Source organism: Leptosomus discolor, chromosome 5 (assembly GCF_034619465.1).
Source record: "Leptosomus discolor isolate bLepDis1 chromosome 5, bLepDis1.hap2, whole genome shotgun sequence".
Lineage (NCBI taxonomy): Eukaryota > Metazoa > Chordata > Aves > Leptosomiformes > Leptosomidae > Leptosomus > Leptosomus discolor.
In genome coordinates this window covers 43718494-43742202 of record NC_141395.1, presented here as the reverse complement: position 1 = coordinate 43742202, position 23709 = coordinate 43718494, and the positions used below count along the sequence as shown (strand labels likewise).

The following is a 23709-nucleotide window of genomic DNA, read 5'->3' as shown; positions in this document are numbered from 1 at the left end:
TATTAGTGAGAAATTAGCGAGTTTTGTTAATTTTTAAGAGCAGAATTTCTAAATAGTGCCACACAGGATTTAGTCAGCAGTCTGTATTTTATACCAATCTGAAATTCTATCATGCACATTCAGGCTGCAGCAATACATCACTAGTATTTTACTCTGCTGCCAAAGAAATAAGAAATTACTGCTCCTTGGCCACTCCTTCCTGACCCCTAGCTTCTCCTTGCCATGATCAATGGAGTTTCCCATTCTAAACATGCAGACATGTTGATTAACCTGGTATTTTTTTTGATTGCTCTCTAACCAGACTGCTGCAGCTCCCAAACTACCAAATGACTCTTTCCAGTAGGTTGTTGGTTTTTTTTTTGGAGTTGTTCTTTTCAAGTATGGTCACTTCACAGGTCTAGTTCAAACACAGGCACACAAGCTTCTAACGGGAATAGCTGCAGTGGGATGACCGTCTGTTGCCACCACAAAACCACAGTTTCACACAAGGTTGATTCTTGTAAGCAGATACACGGCTCGCTCCCTTCATCACAGCGCTCTCAGCCATGACCCACACAAGTTCAGAAGCAGGATGGAAAGAAAACTATGAACAACTACTCACTTATCTACAGTTTTAGATACGAAGTCATTCAGGTGCATAGCTACAAAAAGCAACTGCTGCCTTATCTTCTCTAGCTGTTGTTGCTGCTGTTGCAAATGCGATTTTTCAGTCTCTTTTGTTGTGGCCTGTTTGGCATTTTGATCTTTGTTTAAGGTACACAACAGCTCTTGCTGACAGTTTGGAGATGGGAGATTTCTTTCTCTTTCTTCTAATACTGCCAGTATTTCCTGCATCTCTTTAATTCTTTGTTCATCTCTCTGGTGTTGCTGTTCCAAGTGTTGCTATTCAAACAGAATAAGTAGTAGTTAATTGCCTCTTATACATATACACACACATACATACTCATGTGTAAGTGCTTTTTTGGGTTAATTTTTTCATACACAGACTGCAAGTAAAAGGACCAGACCTAATTAGCATATCCATCCTTAACTCACAGACCACTTTTAGGGGAAGGCTTACAGTACTGCCTCCCAGGACCACCAGGAAGCCATTTAATCACAGAATGTTAGCGGTTGGAAGAGACCTCGAAAGGTCATCCAGTCCAACCCCCCTGCCAGAGCAGGACCACCTAGAGCAGGTCACACAGGAACGCGTCCAGGCGGGTTTTGGATGTCCCCAGAGAAGGAGACTCCGCAACCTCTCTGGGCAGCCTGTTCCAGTGCTCTGTCACCCTCACAGTGAAAAAGTTTTTCCTTATGTTAACGTGGAACCTCCTATGCTCCAGCTTGCACACACTGCCCCTTGTCCTGTCACTGACCATCACCAAGAAGAGCCTGGCTCCATTCTCCTGACACTCGCCCTTTACATATTTATAAGCATTAATGAGGCCACCCCTCAGTCTTCTCTTCTCCATTTCCAGACATGGTGACTGACAAGTCTCCAGAGAGCCTGCAAAGCCTCCCTCCTCCTCTAATGAAAGTGAAGGAGCTGAGAAACAAGAAGGGTGAAATCGATACTGATTATGAGCCTAGCTCAAAATAAGGGCAATGACATGAAAACTAGTTCAGTTCCATTCTGCATTCAAGCCATAATCTCCACCTGTTAACAACCAGGACAAAGATGTAAAGATCAACTTCTGTCAACAATAAACCCAGACACAAACCCCTGAAAACAGCTGCATTTGAGAAATGCAGGAAAAGAGCTCATCTAACGCATCTTTCAGAATGCTTTAAGGGAAGGAAACTTCAATTAAAAACACCATCCACAGGGTTAAATCCCAGTCTGTGGCTATTTCAATGTAAGGCAAGTCTCGCAGAGGCATTCTCACCAGCCTCTCTTGATCTCTCTGCCAGTCCTTCTGCTTCTCTAGCTCTGTTTGTTGCTGCTGTCTTCGTTCTTTGTCTCTCTCCTCTTTCTTGTTCTTATCTTGATCTTTCATAGTCTTGAAGAACAACTGCAGTTGTTCCCAGTCAGCTTTCAACTTTGCTTCTCTTTCCTTCTGCGCCTCTAAGGAACATATTACCTCTTGCTTTTGACCCTGAAGAGATTCCAGCATAGTCTGCAATTTGTCACTGACCTCTCTGTCCTGGGTTTCTTCACAGCACATCTGTACTTCGGCCTCTAGCTGCCTTTTGGAACGAATGGCCTTCTGCTGCATTTTCTCAACAATAGCAGCTAGCTCCCTACTTCGGGACCTCTCTTCTTCCAGCTGGGCCTGGAGCTCTCGAGCAAAGGCTTGTTCCAGCAGCAACTCCCTGTGCTGACAAGAAGCACCTTCTTTCACTCTCATGCTCAACTGTTCTGTCAAAACACGTTGATGGTTCAAGGAATTCAGGAGCTCCAATGAACGTTTTTTCTCGTCATCCAAGTTTCTCTGTAGCTCCGACAGTTTGGTCTGATCCTGGGACAGCAGCGCTTCGCAGCGGGAGTGCTCGATCTGAAGTTCCTTGCGGAGATTACCATTTACCGTTTGCTCATGTTCCAAGGATACAGCCAGCTGGCTGTTCTGCACCAACTGTGACTCCAAAGCAGTCTGCAGCTCCTGTTCAAAGGGGGAAGCACATATTAGTAGTCCAGCACACTCATTTGTGGGGCAGGCTGGCTTCCAGCAATTTTCAACCGCCTGTTTTATCCAGGAAGAAATTCAAGACTGAACTAGAGTAGTTCAACATGACACCAAGTAACAAAACCAAAGATCATAACGTTAAAATATCTTCCGGTACATCATTTTTTCTTCCATTAGTAAGACCCTCATTAGGAAATCACTGGTTTTAACATCACTCAATCACCTTAGTAAGTGACATCTGAAGCAGAAATAACTCATGTTGATTTCAAAAGAACCACAACTCTAAGCAGTAAGAGTAGATGTAAAACCCCTAGATTTTACAGCCCATCTGTTTAAGGCACCCAGCACAGAAGACTGCAAAAAATAATCTGTCCCCCCATTTTGGGAGCCAGCCTTTTTTCAAGAAGGGAAGGGAACGAATGAAGGTGCAGCCCCAGGACGCTTGCAGTCAGAGCTAGCACTGCAGTCCTCCTAGCAGTGGGGTCTGCCCTACCCCGTAGCCAGCACCATCTCTCCCCTCTGATCTCCTAGAAAGCCAGGTCAGATGCTAAGTGGCATCAGCTTTCTGTAGGCAGAGTTCAAGGGAAGATTTGGGAAGGCAAGACTACAGCAATGTGATCTGCGAGTGGTTTAATCTCTTGCACAACTACACCTGGGACAATGCCCTTTTCTCTTTCTTTGGCTAAGATGGTCCCTGCAGATGTCAGCACAGTGCAAGTAGTAACAAAAATCCCAAACAAACCAACCCCTGCCACCCCCCCCCCCCCAAACCTAAACACCTACCAGAAAGATGATGCGAGAGGCCAGACTACAAGGAAATAGTCAGAATCGTGTTTCCTCACTTGGGGCATCTAACTAGGACTGTTTTGGAGTTCTGATAGAGTTTGGTTTTGGTTTTTAAGTTTAACAAAAGGTTTATGTAAAATCTTCTTCCTTTTCCAGTCACTGTAGGCCTTTTACAAGAACTGAGTCATTGCTATCACAGTATCAGAGAGAAAGCTGTTCATTTATTTTCTGTTCCATTTAGAAGAAAGGGAAAAAAAGGCTTCGGTTAACCTCCCAAAATACATGTTATACTGGAAAGGCTCCAGTTACTCTCTGCCAATCATATTTATCACTGTGGCGTTTTCTTTATAATCTCAGCTGATCATACACATCACATCCTCATAGCACGTTTGCTCTGGAATAAAGGGTGCAGCTACACCACTGTAGAATGTGGCTCGCTTTAGATGGCAAGGAGCAGTACAAAACTGGTCCCAAGAATGTGAAAACACAAGGCTCCAAAAACACTAAGAAGATACAATGAAGAAAATAAAAATAAAAATAAAAGTAGCAAGCATACAACTTATTGCGTATTTCTGCATATGCAATTAAAGAGTGTAACTGAAAGCTTTAATTCTGTGAAAACAAAACAAAACTGCATATTCAGTAGAAGTTTAGGTTTTTTAAACAGCTATGAAACAAAAAACATTGGACATAAAAAAGACTGCAAAAACAACCTGTTAACTTCATGCACCAAGGGAGGTGAACTGAAGCCTTGAGATGTAGGGCGTTACCTCCAAGGCCTTTGTCTTTTCATCTTCTGCTTTCTTATGCTGAAGCCGTTGTTCCTCAAACAAACCTCGTAACTCTGCTTCCTTCAGATGTTCATTCTGCAAGTCTTCAAGTGCAACTGCCAAATCCTTTTCTTTTTTTTCCAATTCAAAACTGCAAAGTTCAAAACGACACTTCTATCTGTGTTCAGAACAGAATACGCTTCACCAGCAGAAAGCAAGACTTTGGGTTACTTTCTCTGAGATGACCTCAGTTCTTTCTAAAGAGGGGCAGTTTTCAAGTCACAGCTATTTAGCATCTGAAAACATGTACCTCCCTGCAAGCAAAGCTAGAATTGCTCTATTTAGTAACAATTAAGAGATTAAGTTATCTATCCTGGCAGAGCAAAGCTGCTGTCCTGTGAAAGAAAAACATTGGCATACACTAGGAAAAAGGTGGGAGGGTGAGAAAAACATGCACGAGGTGACAGTCAAACAAAAGTACCAACCGAAAGACTTAAGACAAAAGCTGCAGGAGTGGGTATATCAGGGATACAGGGATCTAGGCTGTTCACTTTTAATACACCCCTATAACATGCACTTGTTTCCATAACCTTCTCAGTCAAGGCTACAGAAAAGGTAAATATGCAAACTTAAAGAATAAATAAATTTAAGCCGTTAGTAACGAAAAATGAACATGTCCCTGAAAAGTGAGAGGTTAGTTTTCCTTCTTGTGTTTCCAAGTGCTAAGCCATTTGTAGAAGCAATGGGTATAAAGCTCTTTCAAACCTGTTGATAAATAAAATAAATGAATAAATCTACTTCTCACCGTAACTGGTTTATTTCCCTCTGAACCTCTTCTAGGGATTTCTGCAGCCTTTCATTTTCTTGCTTACTCTCATAAAGCTCTGATTTCAGGGCTACTTTTTCTCGATTCAGGAGTTCACACGTTTCAGAGGCTCTCTTCTGCTCCTCAGACAGGGTGCTGTGCAAGTCATTTACGACAGATTTTTCCTGCTGAAGCTTATATTCTAACAATTCGACTAGGATAAGAAAATGTTAGCAGTTATCTGTATTGCAGAGAACTTGACAATATGTTATCAGTTACACTAGTTCAAACTGGGGAGAAAAAAAAATAATCACGTGTATTAAAATACTGTTCTCCGGAGAATTAATTTCTTTTCAAACACAGTATGAATCAGCAGAAAGGTCCACACACTTGCTACAGCTCTGCTGCCAGTGGACCAGGCAAAGTGAGAATATGAAAGCTGGGTGAGACTATGAGAGCTACTGCAATTCACTGCAAGTTACCTGTTACTAATGGCTTCTAAACCTCACGAAGCAAAGCCATCCATTTACTAGCAAACATATATCTCAAGAACTTCCTGAAAACCAGCATGGGTATTTTACTGTCCTTGGTGGGTTTTCTACACATACACACTATTTAACAAAGAGTCACCCTTCAGTTCTATTGCTTTGTGTTATTTTAAAGCTTCTCTTTGCTTTTCACAGATTTTTGCTCTGCTAATATTAGAAAGAAGAATTCCTTCCTCTCCTAAAAATCATAGGAAATGGGAGTACATTAGTAAAACTGCAGAATTGTACAGCATCTGCTTCTTTGCAAAACAATCTTCTTTTTTTGCCTTTTTTCTTGTAGGGAAAGAGGGAGAACTGACATAAAAGACCAGACAACAAGAAGTAGCAATTACTACCTTTCCTCCGAAGGTGGTGTTCTTGTTTGCTCCCATGATCTTCCGCATTGGTAAGGGTTTCCTGTAACTGCTGTAGCTTCTCCTGGTTCTGAAGATGCGTCAAGCGTAGCTGAGCTCGAAGGTCCTGGATTTCAGTAAGCAAGCTACTCCGGTCCGAGGAGAAAAGGTGCTCTACAACCATCTGCCTCTGTTCCTCCTGAAAACAAACCAAGTCCTAGTAAATCTATGAGGCTATTCCCATATTTTCTACAAGTATAAACCCTAGAGTAAGCCTTGCAGTACGAGTTTTATGCAAGGGCAACTTCAAATGGCTAAGTTCATGCTTCATATTAATGCAAAATTTGAAAAAAATTAAGTAACAATGAAACCCCCCACTTTGCTAGCTTCCAAATAGAATAATAGTTACTAGTAATAGTTTATATGTAATAGTTACTATAAACCATCTCATATGAACCTAAAAAGTAGGTATTTTCAGCAAAAAAGGATTCCAAACGGATTCAGACATAGCTCAATATAAATACCCTTTGCAAGAGAAGTCTGTGAAGCTTTAGATGGAATTCTTCCCCTTGCCCCTTTTTACCAAGCATTTCCTTCTCACTATCACAACCTTTCTGGATGCCAGCTAAAACACTCAATAGGCTTTGTAATACAATATACAGAGTTTGAGGAAAATGGTACCAAAACATACACTATAAAAGCCTACTGATCCCACACAACCTGGATTAATGCAGAAGATAAGATTTAACAATGGAAGTAATAAAACTGTAAAAACCTTAAAAAAATGAGGGAATAAAAGAAGTGATTTATGAGCACGACACTAAGAGGTTTTCTTACTTGTTGTTTCATTATATACTCCAGTTTTTCCACTAATGAACCTTCATCACCAGATCCATGATTGGAGAAATGAGACTTCAAGTCAATTTGCAGCATGTCTCTCTCCTTCTCAAACACGCTCTGTACTGCTTGCAAAAGTTCTCCTCTCCAGTCATCAGCAACACCTGAAAACTCCTGTTAAAAATATATATTTTTTTTAAATGGCATCTCAATCTCTAACACAGTCTTTCCTATCATTACTGTGTAACAGTATACCTGTCTGCCTAATTTAAGCGGACCAAAGGTGTTTGAAGAGGCCCATTCAAATCTCAGAAGGGGAAGAGTCCCTTGCTCCTCATACATATATTTATGTATACACATGCACTAACTACTAACAATATACGTGTGTATATATATATAAAAATACAAAAATACAAAACTGGTTACTTTCCTTCAAAGGATATTTTTATTGTCATACCTTGTTGCCTCTATCTGCCACCTTGCTAAGGTCATCTTTCAGCGACTGTATAGCATCCAGCAAGGCTAAGCCCTCCTTCCGCCATCCCTCCATCACCACTCTGGTCTGATGAAGGTTTTTCAGCTCCCTAAAACCAAAGGGATGTTCTGACAAAGCCAAGATTTTGCAGCTCTCCTCATATACCATCTTCAGCACAGTCTGAGAAGGAAAAAAAAAAACTGATAATACATAATATTAGGACACAGGCTTCAGCACCCTGACGGTAGGACATGATAGCACTAGACAACAAAGGTAAGAAGGCAGTCTGAGGCCATGATACAGACACACAGGTCTGCCCTGCTACATGGCATACTTCATCAACTAAGAATACCGATGCACACACATGCAGAGCGAGCCAACAGTCACCAAAGAATTTTTATCTCCTAACAACTGAGGGCAAGCCTTGGCCAGCACCTCTTATTGCTGTGTACATCAACACACTCATACGGAATTAAGCCAAAGGACTGTATTTTATCTTTGCTGTTTCCGAACTACTTAACTAACTTTTCTGGGAATAAATTAAATTCAATCAACTCTGAAGCCATGTTACTAAACCCCAGTGATGCCAAAAACCTGAATTACGTATTTGGACAACCTTGGCTTAATTTAGCAGATTATGTACAAATAACATCTCCCAAAATAATCAGTCTTACTAATTTACACAGTGGAAATTGTTTCCTCTGACATTGTCAGGCAAAATAATTTCTTTTAATTAAATTCCCTGTTCATAAACTATTACATCATGCACAGATGTTTCCTGGTCTCTTTTCAAGGAAGGTCACTGGAGATTTAAGTCCTTTTCTACATATATCTCATCAAAAAAAATACCCCAGCCTCTGTGGAGCTGTTTCTCATTGCTGCTCACTTAAATAAAGACAATATGGAATACTTTTCTTTAACTCTTCACATTCATTCTTTGCACTTTTTCAAATGACTTAACTTTTGAACCAACTTGAGTTGCTTTTCTGTCACTGGAATCTTAAAGTGCTTACTTCAAGAACCAATACAAAATTATGAAAAACTTTAGTAAAGATTAACAACAGAAGCACAGAGAAGTGTTCAAACTAAGCATTCAGCACTGGAATATGGACTCAAATCAGCCAGTAAAGCCTAGGCTGATGATCCACGAAAGAAACTAAATTTAAAAATTCTCTGTTTCCTAAGATAAAATAAAATTCACCTCTTCCATGAAGTCCATGAAACTATGCTTTTGAGACTTACTAATTTTTTAGTTACAGAATCATAGAATGGTTTAGATTGGAAGGGACCTTTAAAAGTCATCTAGTCCAACCCTTGCCACAGGCATGGGGATATCTTTCATTAGATCAGGTTTCTCAAAGGTTCCTCCAACCTAGTTGTGTGATTATTTCCAGGGATGAGGCATCCACAGCTTCTCTGGGCAACCTGTTCCAGTGTCTCACCACCCTCATTGTAGAGAATTTCTTACTTATGTGCAACCTAAATCTACTTTCTTTCAGTTTAAAACTGTTGCTCCTTCTCCTGTCACTGCAGGCCTTGGTAAAAAGCCCCTCTCCACCCTTCTTATAAGCCTCTTTTATATATTGAATATAAAGTCTCCCCAGAGCTGTCTCTTCCAGGTCAGTGATGACCCTGGAATTCATCTCTTCAGGTCCCATGGACTTGTGTATGTCCAGGTTCCTCAGGTGGTCTTGAACCTGATCTTCTCTTATGATGGGAGGGACTTCATTCTCCCAGTCCCTGCCTTGAGGTTCAGGGACTTAAGATGTGAGGAAAGTGATTGCCAGTGAAAACCTGGCAAAAAAAAAAGCTGTTGAGTACCTCAGCCTTGTCAATTGTCATGAGTTCTCCTGTCTCATTTACCACGTGTGTGTATGTACACAAACATTTTCTTTAATCTTCCTTTTCTATCCAATGTACTTGTAGAAGCCCTTTCTTATTATTCCTTCTCACATTCCTTGACAAATTCCCCTCCAACTATGCTTTAGCTTTCCTGATCCCATCCCTACACACATCCAGGCAGTGACCCTATATTCTTCCCAGGTTACATATCCCTGGTTCCACTGCCTGTGCATTTCCTTCTTACACTGTAGTTTGACCAGGGGGTCTTTACTCAGTCACGCTTGTCTCCTCCCTTCCTTGCCCAGTTTCTTACATGTGGGAATCAAAATCTCTGGTGCTCTAAGAAACGTGTCCTTAAATAGCTGCCAGCTCTGTTCTGCTCCTTTATCCCTGAGGGCAGTTTCCCAGGGAGTCCCATCCACAAATTCCTTAGACAATTGAAAGCTTGCTCTCTCAAAATTCAGGGTCCTGACTCTACTCTGTTTTCCAAAGATAGCTCTGTACAATCAATCGCACACTCCCCCCCCCCCCCCTTTTTTTTTTTTTTGAGAGAAACTCTGCTGCCTCTTATTCTTTGCCTGTCTTTCCTGAACAGTTTATAGCCATCAATTGCATTGCTCCAATCACGTGATTTGTTCCACCAAGTTTCAGTGATAGCAATTAAATTGCAGCTTTCTAGACACACAGAGACTTCCAGCTCCTCCTGTTTGTTACCCATGCTATGTGAAACGGTATAGAGGCACTTCACTTGGACTGTCGACTGTGTCATCTTTTTGGAGGAAAAAGCCCCAGTTCCTTTGAGGCATTTCATAGGTGTTTCCCTGTTGGTTCCTAATACATCAGCAGCCCCTGGCTCTTCTCTGTTGCTCAAAACTCCATCCCGTTCTCTCACTAAGTCTAATTTAAAGCTTTCTTTATAGGTTTGGCCAGCTTATTGGTGAAGATACTCTTGTCCCACTTGGTCAGGTGAATCTCATCAGCTCCTAACAGATCTGGCTTCTCAAAAGTAGATCCATGATCACAGAAACTAAAACCTTGAGTATAGCACCAGCTACAGAGCCAGGCATTCACCTGTTTGTGTCCTCCATCCTGAACCCCTTCCTCTGACTAGGAGGATAGAGAAGAATACCACCTGTGCTCCTAATCCTTTTAACACTGATCCGAGGGACATATAGTCTCTTCTAACGGTTCCAAGTTGCCTCATTATAGTATTGTTAGATCCTACGTAGAACAGTAGGAGTGGATGATAACCTGTAGTGTTCACCAGGCTTGGCAGCCTCTCAGTGATGCCACAAACACAAGCTCCTGGTAGGCAGCAACCTTCTCTAGAGAAATTATCTGGATAGCAACTGGGTGCTGCAGTGCCTCTCACTAAGGAATCTCCAATTACTAATATTTTACATGCTTCTCTGGTTCTAATGCAAGTGGGTGGTTGCACCAACTTTGCATGATTAGCTTTTCCTGGATGACATCAGTTACACAATGTGCTCTGCATTCCCTAATCCCAGAGCATCATGTCTGTTATGAACGGGCACTTCAGAGGACGTGGGAAGGTTCTTCCTTCTGCCTTAAGCAGAGATGAAGGTCCAGTTTCCATCTTGTGCGCTACTTGTGCCAATCAACTTGAGTTTGAATTCAGGCTTACCCTCCTGTTGCACAGCATTCCTTCATTGTATAGATCTTCCTTTGTTTCACTGAGCAAGCTGAAAGAATCTGCTAAACGTTTTAGGAGGCAGCATTCACTTCCTAGGAAGTGTATTTCTTCCAGTTTCTGTTTTTTCAAGTTTCTTCAAGTATTTGAACTCCCCATAGCCTACTGCACTTACCCATGTACTTTTCACCAGCCTCCTGGATGAGAATTTGGAGCACTGAATTTCTCCCTTTCACCAGCTGGAATTCCTGGAACGCTTGAGCGCTCATTCAGCTGCAGAACCAAACCAAAGAGTCCGACGCATATACTTTCTTAAACTTGCCTTACTGATTAGAAAAATCAATCACTGCTCAGTCTTCTGTATATTCTACATGCTCCTTGAACTGACTCTGTGTTTCCCCAGCTCTCCATCGTATCAGAATGATAAGAATAGGCAGGGGAGCACAATGTCAGCTAGCTATATTTATTTACGAAACAGCTTTCCGTAAAGCCTCAAAGACAAACCCATAGATCAGATCAGTAAGTTCTTGTACCACTACATTCTGGAACATCTCCACTGCTGTTCTAGCAAAACTTTTTCAATTCTAGCAAGTACAAGCAAGATAAATGTCAGTAAATTTGTCACATGAGAGATGCAAAAATGACTCAAGAACTATAATTAACTTGAAGTTTAAACCATTACAGAACAGTTTACAGTGTAAAGGTAGCAGCTAACTGTGTTTTATATTAGCATTTCATTTTTGCTGTTTCAGTTTCAATTTGATAGCATGCTTATATTAATCATCTATTACCTTCAGCTGTGGTGAAAGTATTTCCTTTTCTCTCATTGATTCCATAACATCTGGAAACATTTCACAGTACTGCAGATAAGCCATGAAACTGGCATCTAGGTGGTCTGACGTTTGTAGCTCCTGCTTTAGTTTAGCTGCCAAATTTGAGCTGGTATCTGAAGAAAGAGAGCCCCCCACCCCCACAAGTGTTATAAAGATGAAAAGAACTTGAAGCCAGCACGACCCCTTGCAAAATAACCATGATTTCTTCTGCTAGGATGAATGCAGGGTCAGCTGAAGTTATTTGGTTGAGATCTCAACTAACTTAAACAAGCAAAATGTTTTAAGTTGCCTGTAGCACCAGAGAAAGTGTTGTAGTTAAGTCAGGACTCACTAAAACCCTGTGCCTCCTTTTCGGTATGTAAAGGTGAATAGATAAAACCAGACTTCCACTAGCACAAATATACAAGTCTTTCTAAACAAAGAACCATCTGAGGAAGGCATAGCTTTCAAATAAAAGATCTACAGTAAAATAAAATGGAAGAACAAGGAAATGTTCTAATATTTTTATACCAATGTTAACAAAAGGTGAAAGGAATCTGCAAACAAAGTTAAACTTACTGCTGCCATATCCATCGCTTATCACATCTATGGCAGATGCTCTTGATCTTACATCATCTTGTAAATCAGAACGGGTTAAAGTTAGATTATCAGCTTCTCGCATCTGCTTGGAAATAATTTTTCACATTAAATTAGTTTTCCACATCCAGCTGCAGAGTTTTCTGCATTTATAACAACTTTGTTACTAGTGCAGATTTTAGCAAATGCCTACTTGATCATAATGTTAGAGATGGCAAATACCATGATGAATGCAACACTGGTGGTCTTTGGAACCCACTCCATCTGATTTTTAATCCCTTTGAATGGTCTTAGAAAACAGACATGTATTTATAATTAATTGCCCTTCAAGAGCAAGGCACAAAAATACTAATTTTCCGAAGTACAAACTTTATCTTCCTGTGAAATGATACAGACATAAATATACAAAATACTTCTATTAAAAAGAAAAACCTCCATTGTCCAATTTTGAAACAGTCTCTTCCAATACTCAATGACAGATATACCTAAGTGGAGAACTGTCACACTAAACTGAGTACCAAAGAAGCAAAAAAGGTTTTACAAGTTTTAGCTCAATTACTTGCACATGAAGTATCACCACAAATTTATCAGTTACTTCCATGTAGTGTCACTGCAAAAGCACCAGGATTTGAAGAGTCCTCTCAACAAATCTTCTGAGAGCACAAGAGCAATACCCGTATTTTTACTGATGCCACATCAGCAGCATAGACACATGCAGGACACAAAGCCTGCTGTAAGCAGCTTATCACTCATTTTTAGGTTTTGGAAGACTGTTTTCAATTATTAGAAGCAGTGGTAAACATTGTTTTAATACCGGCCAGAATTTGCTCCACTATCCAACAGTGAGAGAGGAACTAACAATCGTACATCCGGAACGTTACTGGACCTACCCCTCTCAGGGTGTGAGTTACCACTCCTTGGAGCCAATGGCCCAACACTGATCCAAGAGGAACAGAGCTGAGCAGTCTCATTTAATTAGAATGAAATCAGACATGAAATATCACTTACCAAAATCTTCTCCATATCTTGATCATCATCAACAGAGTAGGTGCTTTCAGAGAAAGCCGGAGATTTTCTATCTACTCCCACCACTGCTTCCTCACTGCCATTTTCATGGAGGTTAGAATATCCCAGCAATACAGAATTATCTTCTTGCATGGATGATCTGGTATGCATCATTTCAAGATCTGTGCTTTCAGCTTCCAAAAAGGGTGTCAGATGAAGCACTGGTTGAAGTTCCATGCTTATATCTTGCTTCCTCACAATCTCAGGTGAACCACATGAAGCCATACCTGCAATGAAATTCTGAAAGTCTTTCGAAGTGTCTTTAGTCACATTGTGTTTTGGAGAATCAGGAGTCTGATGAATTTCCAACATTTGCTGGCAATGCTTTTTCAAATCTTGCTCCTCTTCAGAGTTGCTGATTGCTTCCAATTCCTGAGTCAAGACATTTTCTTGTGATTGCTTAATCTGAGTTTTTGGATTTCTATTGGGAGTCATCAAGTCAATCATAAGTTCATCTTTTTCCTGCAATGAAACAACACATATTAATTGTTTAACAGAATTTAAATAGGATTTTACAAACTGAAAATCATGCATTCAAAAAGATCTTCTCAATTTTAATAGCTGTAGCCATTATTATTCCCAGATTTTAGGTAAAAATGATCCAACACTTTAGTATATTTTTTATGCCAGTGAACAAGGATTTTTTTGAAACATATCATCAGTAGGAGAAAAGAAAAAATCTCTACAATAAAAAAATGTATTTCTGCAGAGCTGACTTCCATATCAATCAGGAAAAACTTTGCAGACAGTCTTCCTACTTTCAAATAAGTGTAAAACAAAACCTGTTGCCTTCCTAACTGGACAAATCTCCTGAACTATCTTAAGGCTTAATTCCTGACCCAAGGCACCAGGAAAAAATGGTTAAGAAGTCTACAGATGGTTCCTATGCCTGCTATTTCAACGCAGGAGAAACTGTCAACCATCTACTTCCAGTAACTGGAGGGAAGAGCAACACCAACTTCACATGTCCCATCACATGAGACACGCAGCAGCCATACACACCAACATGCTTTATCCTAAATTTTAGTAAGGCCATACTTGTACATTTTAGCATCCTGTTCCCACAAGGGTACTCTACCCATTTTTTAATTTTTTTATTTTTCTAAGCACCAAACAACAGACTTAGGTCTCTGGTGATCAGCAACACTGCAGACCATTTCTCAAACTCTGTAAAAACAGATACACTAGCTCAGACCAAAGTCTTTCCACCTGACCACCATCTCTGACAGAGGCCAACAAGCAAACACACTCAACAGGCATCCATCTCCCTCAGTTCTTGTGATCCTTGCACCTAACTAGCTCTTTTCCAGCCTCAGGGCTTGGGTATCTGAACGACCACAGAACCTTTCCAGCATCTTTCCCGTAGTGAGGGCAAGGTCACTGACCAGGAATGCTAGACTTCCACCTTCAAACTGCAATGACATCTGAATAATGTCAACACTATGCTATGGAGCATGCAGGTACAGCCCTGCCTACTTTGCTGTAAGGGCTCTCATTAAGTCAGCATTTCTGTTAAAAAAAAGCTTTCTTCCCTTCCCAAGTTAAGTTGAAGTTATTGCTCCTTTTCTATCACCTTAAAGCTCTTTTCAACAAGCAGGCATGTTACAGACACCATGGGAAGGCTGCTGTTGCGGAGCCACTGCTTCAACAACTCCCACTGCTTGCTCCAGAAGTCAAGAAGTCAAACCTGCTTCCTGTCTTTCAGCCTCTAAGCCTGTTACTTGCTCAACTTGGAGGCTGACGTCCAAATGGAACATCCATGAACCACATCAGAGATGTGGCTAAAGATGTCCCTGCTCACTGCAGGGCGGTTGGACCAGATGACCTTTAAAGGACCTGTCCAATCCAAACTATTCTATGATCATAAAAATGTTGCAAAAAGCACCAGATTTAGGATTTTAGGATACTGCTTAGAAACCCCCTTACTTTTCCCATCTTGATTTGAAGATCAAGAATTCTAATTAGTGAATATTAGTAGGAGAGACTAATGATTATATTGGGAAAATAAGTCTCAAATGGAATAAATGATCAAATATAAAATAAAATCTGTATTGCCAATGCTGCTAGCATACCTCTGTAAAATTCCAGACCTAAGGTATTCATTAACCAATGATCTGTTAGTGGTTAGGAAGTAGAATAATGTGTTATAGTCCAAGATGTCTGCTAGACAGGATTTATTATGGTACTCATTGTGTATAATCTTTGAATCGTGACCAAAATAGGTACGAGCCAAGAGCCAAGGACATGTTCCTTGACCATACACGGTCAATTTGAGGAGTGGTCAAGAACTCTGACTCACAGACCACTTACCCAAATTATACCACCTACTCAAAAGAGAACAATAGAAGACTATGACAGAGGCTGCGTGCTAATTTGCATCGGAAGCAAGAAAAGAACCAATCATCGAGAGGATGAAAATGAATATGCATTGTATAGACTGAATATGTATGAATTTAATATATAACTATTTGTTGACTGCAATGTGCAGGCGGACATCTTTGGGAAGGATCCCATGTCCTCGGTGCGCACCGTTAATAAAGGACGTCTCTACTCATCTAACTTTGTGTAGATAAGTTTTTCTTACCACTGCAGATTTGCAACAAAAATACCTTTACTCTCATGCTTATAACTTCAGGGATCCAGTGTGCCATCACAAAGTGCTTAAGGAACCCTAAGGCTAGTGCCCAACTTGCTATAATTCCAGGGCTAACTGGTGCAGTTAATACAGAAACTCCTAAGGGAAAAAGTAGGCACAGGTGAGCTCATGGCAAAGGCTGTGCCTCTTCTGTGGCAGAAGGGAGACTCCAGAACATCTATTGAGCATGACAAGCTGCAGCTTCTCTCCTAACGTCTCCATAACTTATGCAGAAGGAGGTCTGGCTGCCTTGCTGCCTTCACTTTTTCATCTCCAGGGCCCCAGGCACTGAAGCCTCTCAAAGGCCCCTCCCAAGCTGGCCCACCCACTGCTTTAAGAGGGCTCTGTCTTCCCTCCTTGCTGCCCTTTTTACCACCATCATCCCGAGGAAGGTTTAACAGGACTAGAACAATTTTTCTGCAAAGGAACCCTCCCAGACAGCAGAGCTGAGCCCTGTCCTTGCAAAGCAGTAACTCCCCCCAAGCATGCCTGCCCAGCTCCCTGCAATCCAAGGTCTACACAATCAACATCTTCCTGTTTGAAAATTCTTGGTTGATGTTTTCCTTCAATCACTTCATATATAAGTAATTTTAAGATAAAATTACTCTTTTGAGCTCTTAGATTCTGTGGCTAAGAGCCTAAATGATGCACTCTTTGAGAGGATACTTCTTTTAGTTTACTTTAAACCTGCCACTATGCAAATTTCGTTTCATCTTCCATATCTTTTACATTGTAAGATACAGTGAATAACTGCTCTCTCTTATTTTAGACCATCACCTTAACACTTTTGTGTTAACCATCCATCTTAGCCTGTTTCAAGCCTAGTGCTAGCTGTAAGTGCTTAACACTTTTAGTTGCTCCTCCAACTTTCATTTTAATACATTTCCTAATTTTTAAATTGTTCCCAAGAATAACTGTAGGAGGTTTCTTCGCTCCTCTAGTAATGCTGTGTTTGTTTGCATTATGTCCAGTATTACACAAAGGCTCCTCAATGTTGACAATTTGAACCAACTCTCATTCACTATTCAGGTTTAAGTATCTCTTGTGGGTTTTCTGTCCCTGTACTGCAAGCAGTAGTCGTTTCTTTTCCTCTGAAGATGTTCACTATAATGGCATTTAGCTAATCCATACTAGAACAACAGAAGTATGTTGTTATTTCTCCCCTTCTCGAGCTCTCAGGCTCACAGTCACTATCTTGCTCAGCTAGCTGGTACTCTAAACCAAATACACTTTGCCTTATACTGGGATGAGCTAGATCCACAGGAAAGGGTCTATCATAATGAACACTTGAAGACATGGTAGTTTACTTACTTTGACTCAATATATTCTCCAACTTTGATGATCATCCCTCCTCAGCTTATTTTAAAACTTTTAGCATTTAAACATGGAAATATGCATATATCCATGAACTGAAACATTTCAGAATCTAAGTTTCTACTTGAAAAGTGATTTTTAAATCATTTCTGGCCCCAGAATTCCAGCATACCTTAATATCCTTCAAAATTTTACCAGTTCTCTCTTCACTGAATCCTAACTCCTTTTTTACTGAACCTAATTCAAAATTAAGTTCTTCTTTACGCCATCTTTACAGTTAAATTATTTTCATTCTGTGAAGTGTTCATAGCCTTTAATTCTCCCTGCATTGTGTTCAAAGGACAAATATTTTTAATGTAAGCTGGTTCCATATTCATATAGATTGTATATTTTCCATACACTCCTAAATTATATCTCCAGTAAGTATTATTTTTAAGTTGTGCATGCACCGCACACTGTATATGTATTTTACATGACAAACAGCATAAATAATGCAATTGGCTGGAACTCACACAGCATATTCTGGTAATGTAAGCTTGTAATAAATCATCATTACTAAGATGAGATCAAGCAGCTGTACTCTTATTCTGGACTAGAGAAAGACAATGTTGCTGCACGTGATTTCCACCAGAAAGCTGGTAAGTGACCTCATGAATTACTGCTACTACCAAGTGGCTATTACAACTTGAGAGAGACCTATAAAGGACATAAAAACCATAGCCAGTAATGATACATAGTGTATTTGGTTATGGCAGTTACTTATGGTCTTCAAACAGGGATCTAACAATCACTATCTGTATAAGTAACATGGTCCAGTAGACCACTACACTGGAAGTCAGGTGGCTGAACTCTGATGCTGCCTTGCGTACAATCATTCAACAGTCTGACGTACGTCCTTCTGCATAGGTCATTCAACGCTATGCCCACCCGATCCCTTTTTCTAAGGGATTTCCAAGACAGACCTTGAATGTAGTATCACCTAGGCAAATGGCACTGATCCAAACTAGAACTTCTAAGCAAGTAAAAATACGAACACCAGTAACAATCACGTTTTGCATAGCTACACTCTTCATTTCTGCTTAAAAACTGAACATAATGAGTTTACATACTGATTACCCTATAATTTCTTTAAATAAGGAGAGGCGGCATTCAAGTGTAATTTAAGTAAGATATATCCTAAATACATCAGTGTAGCTCAAAGATAACAGACAAAAGCCTAATGAAAACCCACTGTTATTACTGAGTAGGTTTTAAAACAAAGAACTGCATCCTGTTGTGATTGCTGGGCTATGAAGCAAAATGGCAAAGTAACATGAAACATTCTGTAACATCACAATAACTCTGTAAGTAGGTTTCTACCATTAGTGACACCAATATTAAAGCTCATTTTGTCTAACTCAGAAACCCAGTAATTCTACCTAAACCCCATCATTTCTACCTGGTGCTGAAAAGCCATCTTTCCTTCCCACTACAAAGGGGCAAGTAGTACAGTATAAGTCAACTACTTTGGATTTTCTATACCAATACAATACTGCTGGTCAGGACTCCCAAAATCCATATGAGCCTGACACCTAATTTTTCTTTTCCTATGCACTCAGAAACCCTTTTCATATAAGCCCTCTTACCAACACCTATCAACTCTGTAAGCCAGCCTTAGAAGACAGTAAGTTGGTATAGGACAGATAACCTAATATGAACTTTTGGAAAGCAGTAGGACTCAGATGACCTGTTTTTCAGAGAGCTGTAGTTATCTGGAGCAAATAGTTCTAGAAAAGATACAGAGTAAATAAGAGAGAGAGTCACAGTAAATAAAGATTTCTAAAGCGATATGATAGGTGACAAAATATTTCCAGGTAGTTCTCCAAGACAACTATAAAGCGTGGCAAACATAGTCCTCTTAGTTCGTGGTGGGTTGACCTTGGCCAGCTGCCCACTCAGCTACTCTCTCATTTGCCCTCCTCAACAGATCAGGGGGAGAAAATGAGATGGAAAGAGCTCATGGGGAGAGGTAAAGACAGGGATAACACCTACTACTTACTCTCACAGGCAAAACAGACTAGACTGGGGGAAAATGTATTCACTTTATTGCCGTTAAAATAGATGGCAGGAAACAAACACTGAAACAGCTCTCTTCTGCTCCTGCCTTTTCTCCCCAGGCTCAATTTTGCTCCTTCATTCTAAACTCCTCTGCCTCCTCCCCTGCAGTGTGGACATCTGCTCTAGCATGGTCTCTTCCATAAGCTGTTTCCCACACTTTTTCCCCCTCACTCCTCACTGCCTGTGTAGCATTTTGCCCCCTCTTAAATATGTTTTCACAGCAGTGCCATGCCCATGGCTGACTGGCTCAGCTGCATCCTGTGGTGGAACCAGCTGTGCCCAGGATGAAGCAGCCCCAGCCTTTTGTCTCAGGGAGGCCTCCCTGCAGCTCCCCTGCTGCCAACACCTTGCTGCCTACACCCAATACATACCTTAGGATCCATGCCCAAAACAGTATCCAGCTCAGAGCAACTGACTAGATTAGGTTTCCACGCATCCTTGCCCTATTCTTAGACCTTCCAGGCATCTGCCTCTAGTCACTTCTGGAAAAACTACACAAAGATAGACAGAGCCTTCAACTGACTCACCACAGCCATTTTTATGCCACAGTATTCATCTTCACCCTTTCTTACACCACTGAAAAGGATAAACTACAGGGCTCTATATGACATACAAAATTGGATTATTTTAAAAAACAAGTAATACTATTAAAAACCAAATCACATACCAGTTTATCAGTAGGGGAAGCCAGTTCTGCAAATGACTGATCAACATTTGCTTCCAGTTCTTCCAGTTCCTCCATTCCTTTTTTAAGAGCTTTGCTTTTTCTTTCTCGCCGGCAGAACAGCTTGAGAAGGTTAGTCTCTTCATGATCATATTGCTCCTTTGGCTTGTATGACTCCAACTGTGAAATAAGTTCACCTCTTTCCAATCGTAAGGCTTCAAGCTCTTTCACATACACCTCAATTTGATCTTTCAGTTTTCCAGTGCTAACTTGCAGTTCACCGATTTCTCTCTGATAAGCTACTTCCTTCTGATTCAGTGCCTGCACCTGGAAATCAAGTCTTGAAACTTCTAACTGAAGACTATAAACATCTTGAGCCTGACTTGCATCTCTCTTTTCCAACTCGGTTTGAAGCTCTGCTGCCTTTTTGGTTAAGTACTGCAACTCTGTTGTGTCAGCTTCTCTTTGATTTGCCATTGTCTTCATTTGCATATCCTTCTCTGGAATATTTGCTTCCCTTTCTCTCACAGTATCTTCAAGTTCTTGAATGCAAGATGAAGTCATCCTTGCTTCAACCTCTCTCTGAGAAAAACGTGTTTGGAAAAGGCTGTACTCTTCCTGAAGTGCATCATACTGTGATCTCAGAGAGGTTAGCTCTGCAACGTGCTGCTCTGATGACTCTTGTAATTTTTGGCATTTTTTCTCCAAAACTTCCACTTCCAATGTGAACTGTGATTCCTTCTCTTCCAGTTGCTTCTGCAGAGCTTCTCTAGCAGTTGAGACAAGCTCCAGTTCCTCCTGAAGTTCTCTCACTTTGGACAGCAGCAATGCATCTCTTCTGTTTGGATCAATATCAACTTGACAGTCTATCAGTCCATTCCTCAACTCATTCTGAAGGTTTTCCACTGGCCTTCTCAATTCAAGTTGATAGTGATCATCTTGGTTGTCATTCACTTCATGACATACCGGTCCAAATTGCGCCAGCTCTTTCTGAAGCTTCTCAATTACTCCATGGAGTTGCTCTACCTCCTCATCTTTGTCCTTACGCAGCCTTTCCTGGTCACTGCAAAGGTGCTCGACAAGTAATTTGAGTTCTTCAATTTCTGATGTTTGGTATTCCACAACCTGAGCAAAAGGATAAGGTCTGAATATTACTGTATGTTGGCAGAATTACTATTGCACATAGAGTTTAAATTACATATTTCTTCTGAATCACACTGGCATTAATTCACACATTTAACAGCAGGAATAATTGCACACTTCAGCTGGTAGCTACTCAGAACGTTCTCTTTTCTAAAAGAATTATCAAATAGATTTCATTTACATCAAGATTATGTACACCTTGCTTCCCTCAAAAATCAAGCAATGAACATATAGCAAGTACTTTTACTTTATCTTCCAGAGCATTCCTTAGCTCATGCTGGAGCCTCTTCATCTGCTCATTCAAGTCATTGATTTCTTGATTCTTTTCTTTAAGTAGTGCTTGCGGGAATGAGAAAGCTGAGAAATCACCACTACCCAGGTCCTGATTTTGCTTCACATGAAATTTTGTTAGATCTTTCTGATCAGAGAAAACCCCCAGCAATCTCATTAGAAAGGACTTACTTTTTCTCCCAACCTAATGGCAGAACAGAACCAAGGGCCATATTTAAACATTCCCCTCCTTACTATAATGTTAAAGAACTCAAGAACACAACTACAGCTACTTTGTTTAGATTTGTACCACTGGATTAGATTGCCACAACTTTTCTCAACTTTGGAGGTACCAGATGAACACTCTAGTTGCCAGCCTGACAACCAACCAGTTTTCTAACTGCTAACAGTTGCTACAGCTGCAGAGGTTAGGAACACACATGCAACTGTGCAGTGTTTACTAAATGCCAACACTGTAGTCCATAATCTGTCAGGGCTAGAAAAAAGATACGCTTTAGATTTAAATCAAATGACTGTGGAAGATAACGCCATAAGCATGAATTGGGGGGGTTTTGTTCTAGGATAACCAGCATTAGCCCGGTAACAGGAGTGCAATATTCCCTTGACAAGAGGAACACACATCATGAGATGAAGACCACAACACTCAAGAAAGGAGGTCTCTGAAGTTTTAGCTGGTGCACGCTAACGCTAAAGAAACCTACCTTCAAGTGGGCATTCTCTAACTGAAGCTGGCTGATGCTGGAAGTGCTAAGGTTTTTCTGCATCTCTAACTGCAACTTCAGCTGCAGTATCTCCTCATTTTTACTGACCAAATTATCTTTATGTTGTTCTAGTTGGTCTAACAAGCTTGCAATCTAAAAAAGAAGAAAATAAACAGTTGTTTCAATTAAGTCCTCTTATTTAAGCAGAAAAGATAACGATTCATCACCTTATTTACTGAGAACAAGTAACTTCAGCAAATTCTATGATTTAAACTCTCTCTAATCTATTTGCATTAATAGAATACTTGAGACATAAAAAGAGAAGCCAGTGTTATAGCTCCTCAGCTGCAAAACCAAAGTACTGCTAAGATGGTTTTTCATTTTCTTTTAAAAAGTCTAGCTGCTTATAAAAGACACATTAACGTGTGTTATGAACAATCAAGGCTTCACTGATGTAATTCGACAGAACAGCAGCAGACATGTTAGCATTTGATGTCTAATGTAACACAAGCAGTTAACATAATCACCATTCTCCTTCTCCTAGAAGACAGAAATTAGCACTGCAGTGCTAATCCAAATAACACAGCAACCAAAAAAAGTTCTGAGCATTGACTCCTTCAGCCCTCAGAGTCATAACTACATGCTTCTCTGCCTGTAGCTGTTTGAAAGCTTGAGAGCAAAGAGCTATTTGGAAAAACTGTGATCTTGCCACCCACAGCTTCTATCCTCTCTTGCCTTCATAGGTAGCGAGGTAGAAGGGCTTTGAGAAAGAAAAAGGCTTAGTGGCTCCTGAAGTCAGACTTCCTAAGAGACATGGAACTTCCATCTGTAAGGAACATATCATTACCTTACTGCTCTTGAAACAATGGTGGACAATTAAGTGGAGGATCACCCATGTTTTTCTTCTTTGCACATCCCAAACGAGACTGTATGTTTGTTTATTACAGATACTGTAAAAATCATATAATATGATATAAACATACAGCAGGCATGTGTGTGCCTGTGCGTATGTATCTGTGCATGTAAACCAAATAAAAGTTCTAAATAACGTGACCAATTAAACTGTGGGTCAGCTTAGCTTGGCACAAGAACTCATCGCTAATTTTCTCTGGCTCACAAAATAGAGAAGGTTGAGTGACACCATTATGGGTAATTGTCCTTCCTGTTCTCAAAGGCATTATCGCTCACTCTCAAACAAAAATGTATCTACCTTCCACTCCAACTTTGGAAGGAAAGGAAAATCAGTTTACAACAGATATTGATCAGTCTTAAAGCTGATGTGAATCATCACAAGACAGTTTCCAGTAGGATTGGAGATGGACAGACAGGGGAATAACAAAACAAACAGCAAGAAAAAGGAAGGTTAGTTAACACTAAAGCATAGAGAACACAGGGTAAGAAGGCACATTTACTACATTAGTCACTGGGTTTTTGAATGGCTCAAATTCCCAGTTACAAGTTTGTACAAAGTGTTTCTGCAATTAGGGGAATGACTCCGAAGTCTACAGGACCCTACCAAAACTTACCTCTCTTTCTCTCATCTGAACTACTTCCTGCTCTGCCTGTAACTGCTCCTTCAGCACTGGTGCAAAACTGCTGTCTGCCAGTACTCTGTGCCTTGCTTCATCCAATTTAGACTGTAGGGCAGAGATCTGAATCAGGTTATTGTACTGTTGCTGTTGCAATGCCTCTTTATCCTGCAAAATACGTTTTTTTAATGTTAGAATTAGTTGTCAAT

The 23709-nt window shown here is 40.5% G+C and overlaps 1 protein-coding gene across 2 annotated transcripts in view; it reads right to left on the bottom strand.

Moving 5' to 3' along the window:
* The window catches only part of PCNT (pericentrin), a 100959-nt gene that overhangs the window by 13256 nt on the left and 63994 nt on the right, over positions 1–23709 (bottom strand). For both annotated transcript variants that reach the window (XM_086466221.1, XM_086466222.1), the window contains 14 exons: positions 23498–23668; positions 21972–22124; positions 21227–21397; positions 19840–20961; positions 13070–13588; positions 12044–12149; positions 11444–11598; positions 7142–7339; positions 6685–6858; positions 5851–6046; positions 4968–5181; positions 4163–4313; positions 1869–2582; positions 602–882 (listed from right to left, as the gene is read on the bottom strand). In XM_086466221.1, coding sequence (XP_086322347.1) covers positions 602–882; positions 1869–2582; positions 4163–4313; positions 4968–5181; positions 5851–6046; positions 6685–6858; positions 7142–7339; positions 11444–11598; positions 12044–12149; positions 13070–13588; positions 19840–20961; positions 21227–21397; positions 21972–22124; positions 23498–23668 — 4325 coding nt within the window. The remainder of the gene's footprint in view (positions 1–601; positions 883–1868; positions 2583–4162; positions 4314–4967; positions 5182–5850; positions 6047–6684; positions 6859–7141; positions 7340–11443; positions 11599–12043; positions 12150–13069; positions 13589–19839; positions 20962–21226; positions 21398–21971; positions 22125–23497; positions 23669–23709) is intronic.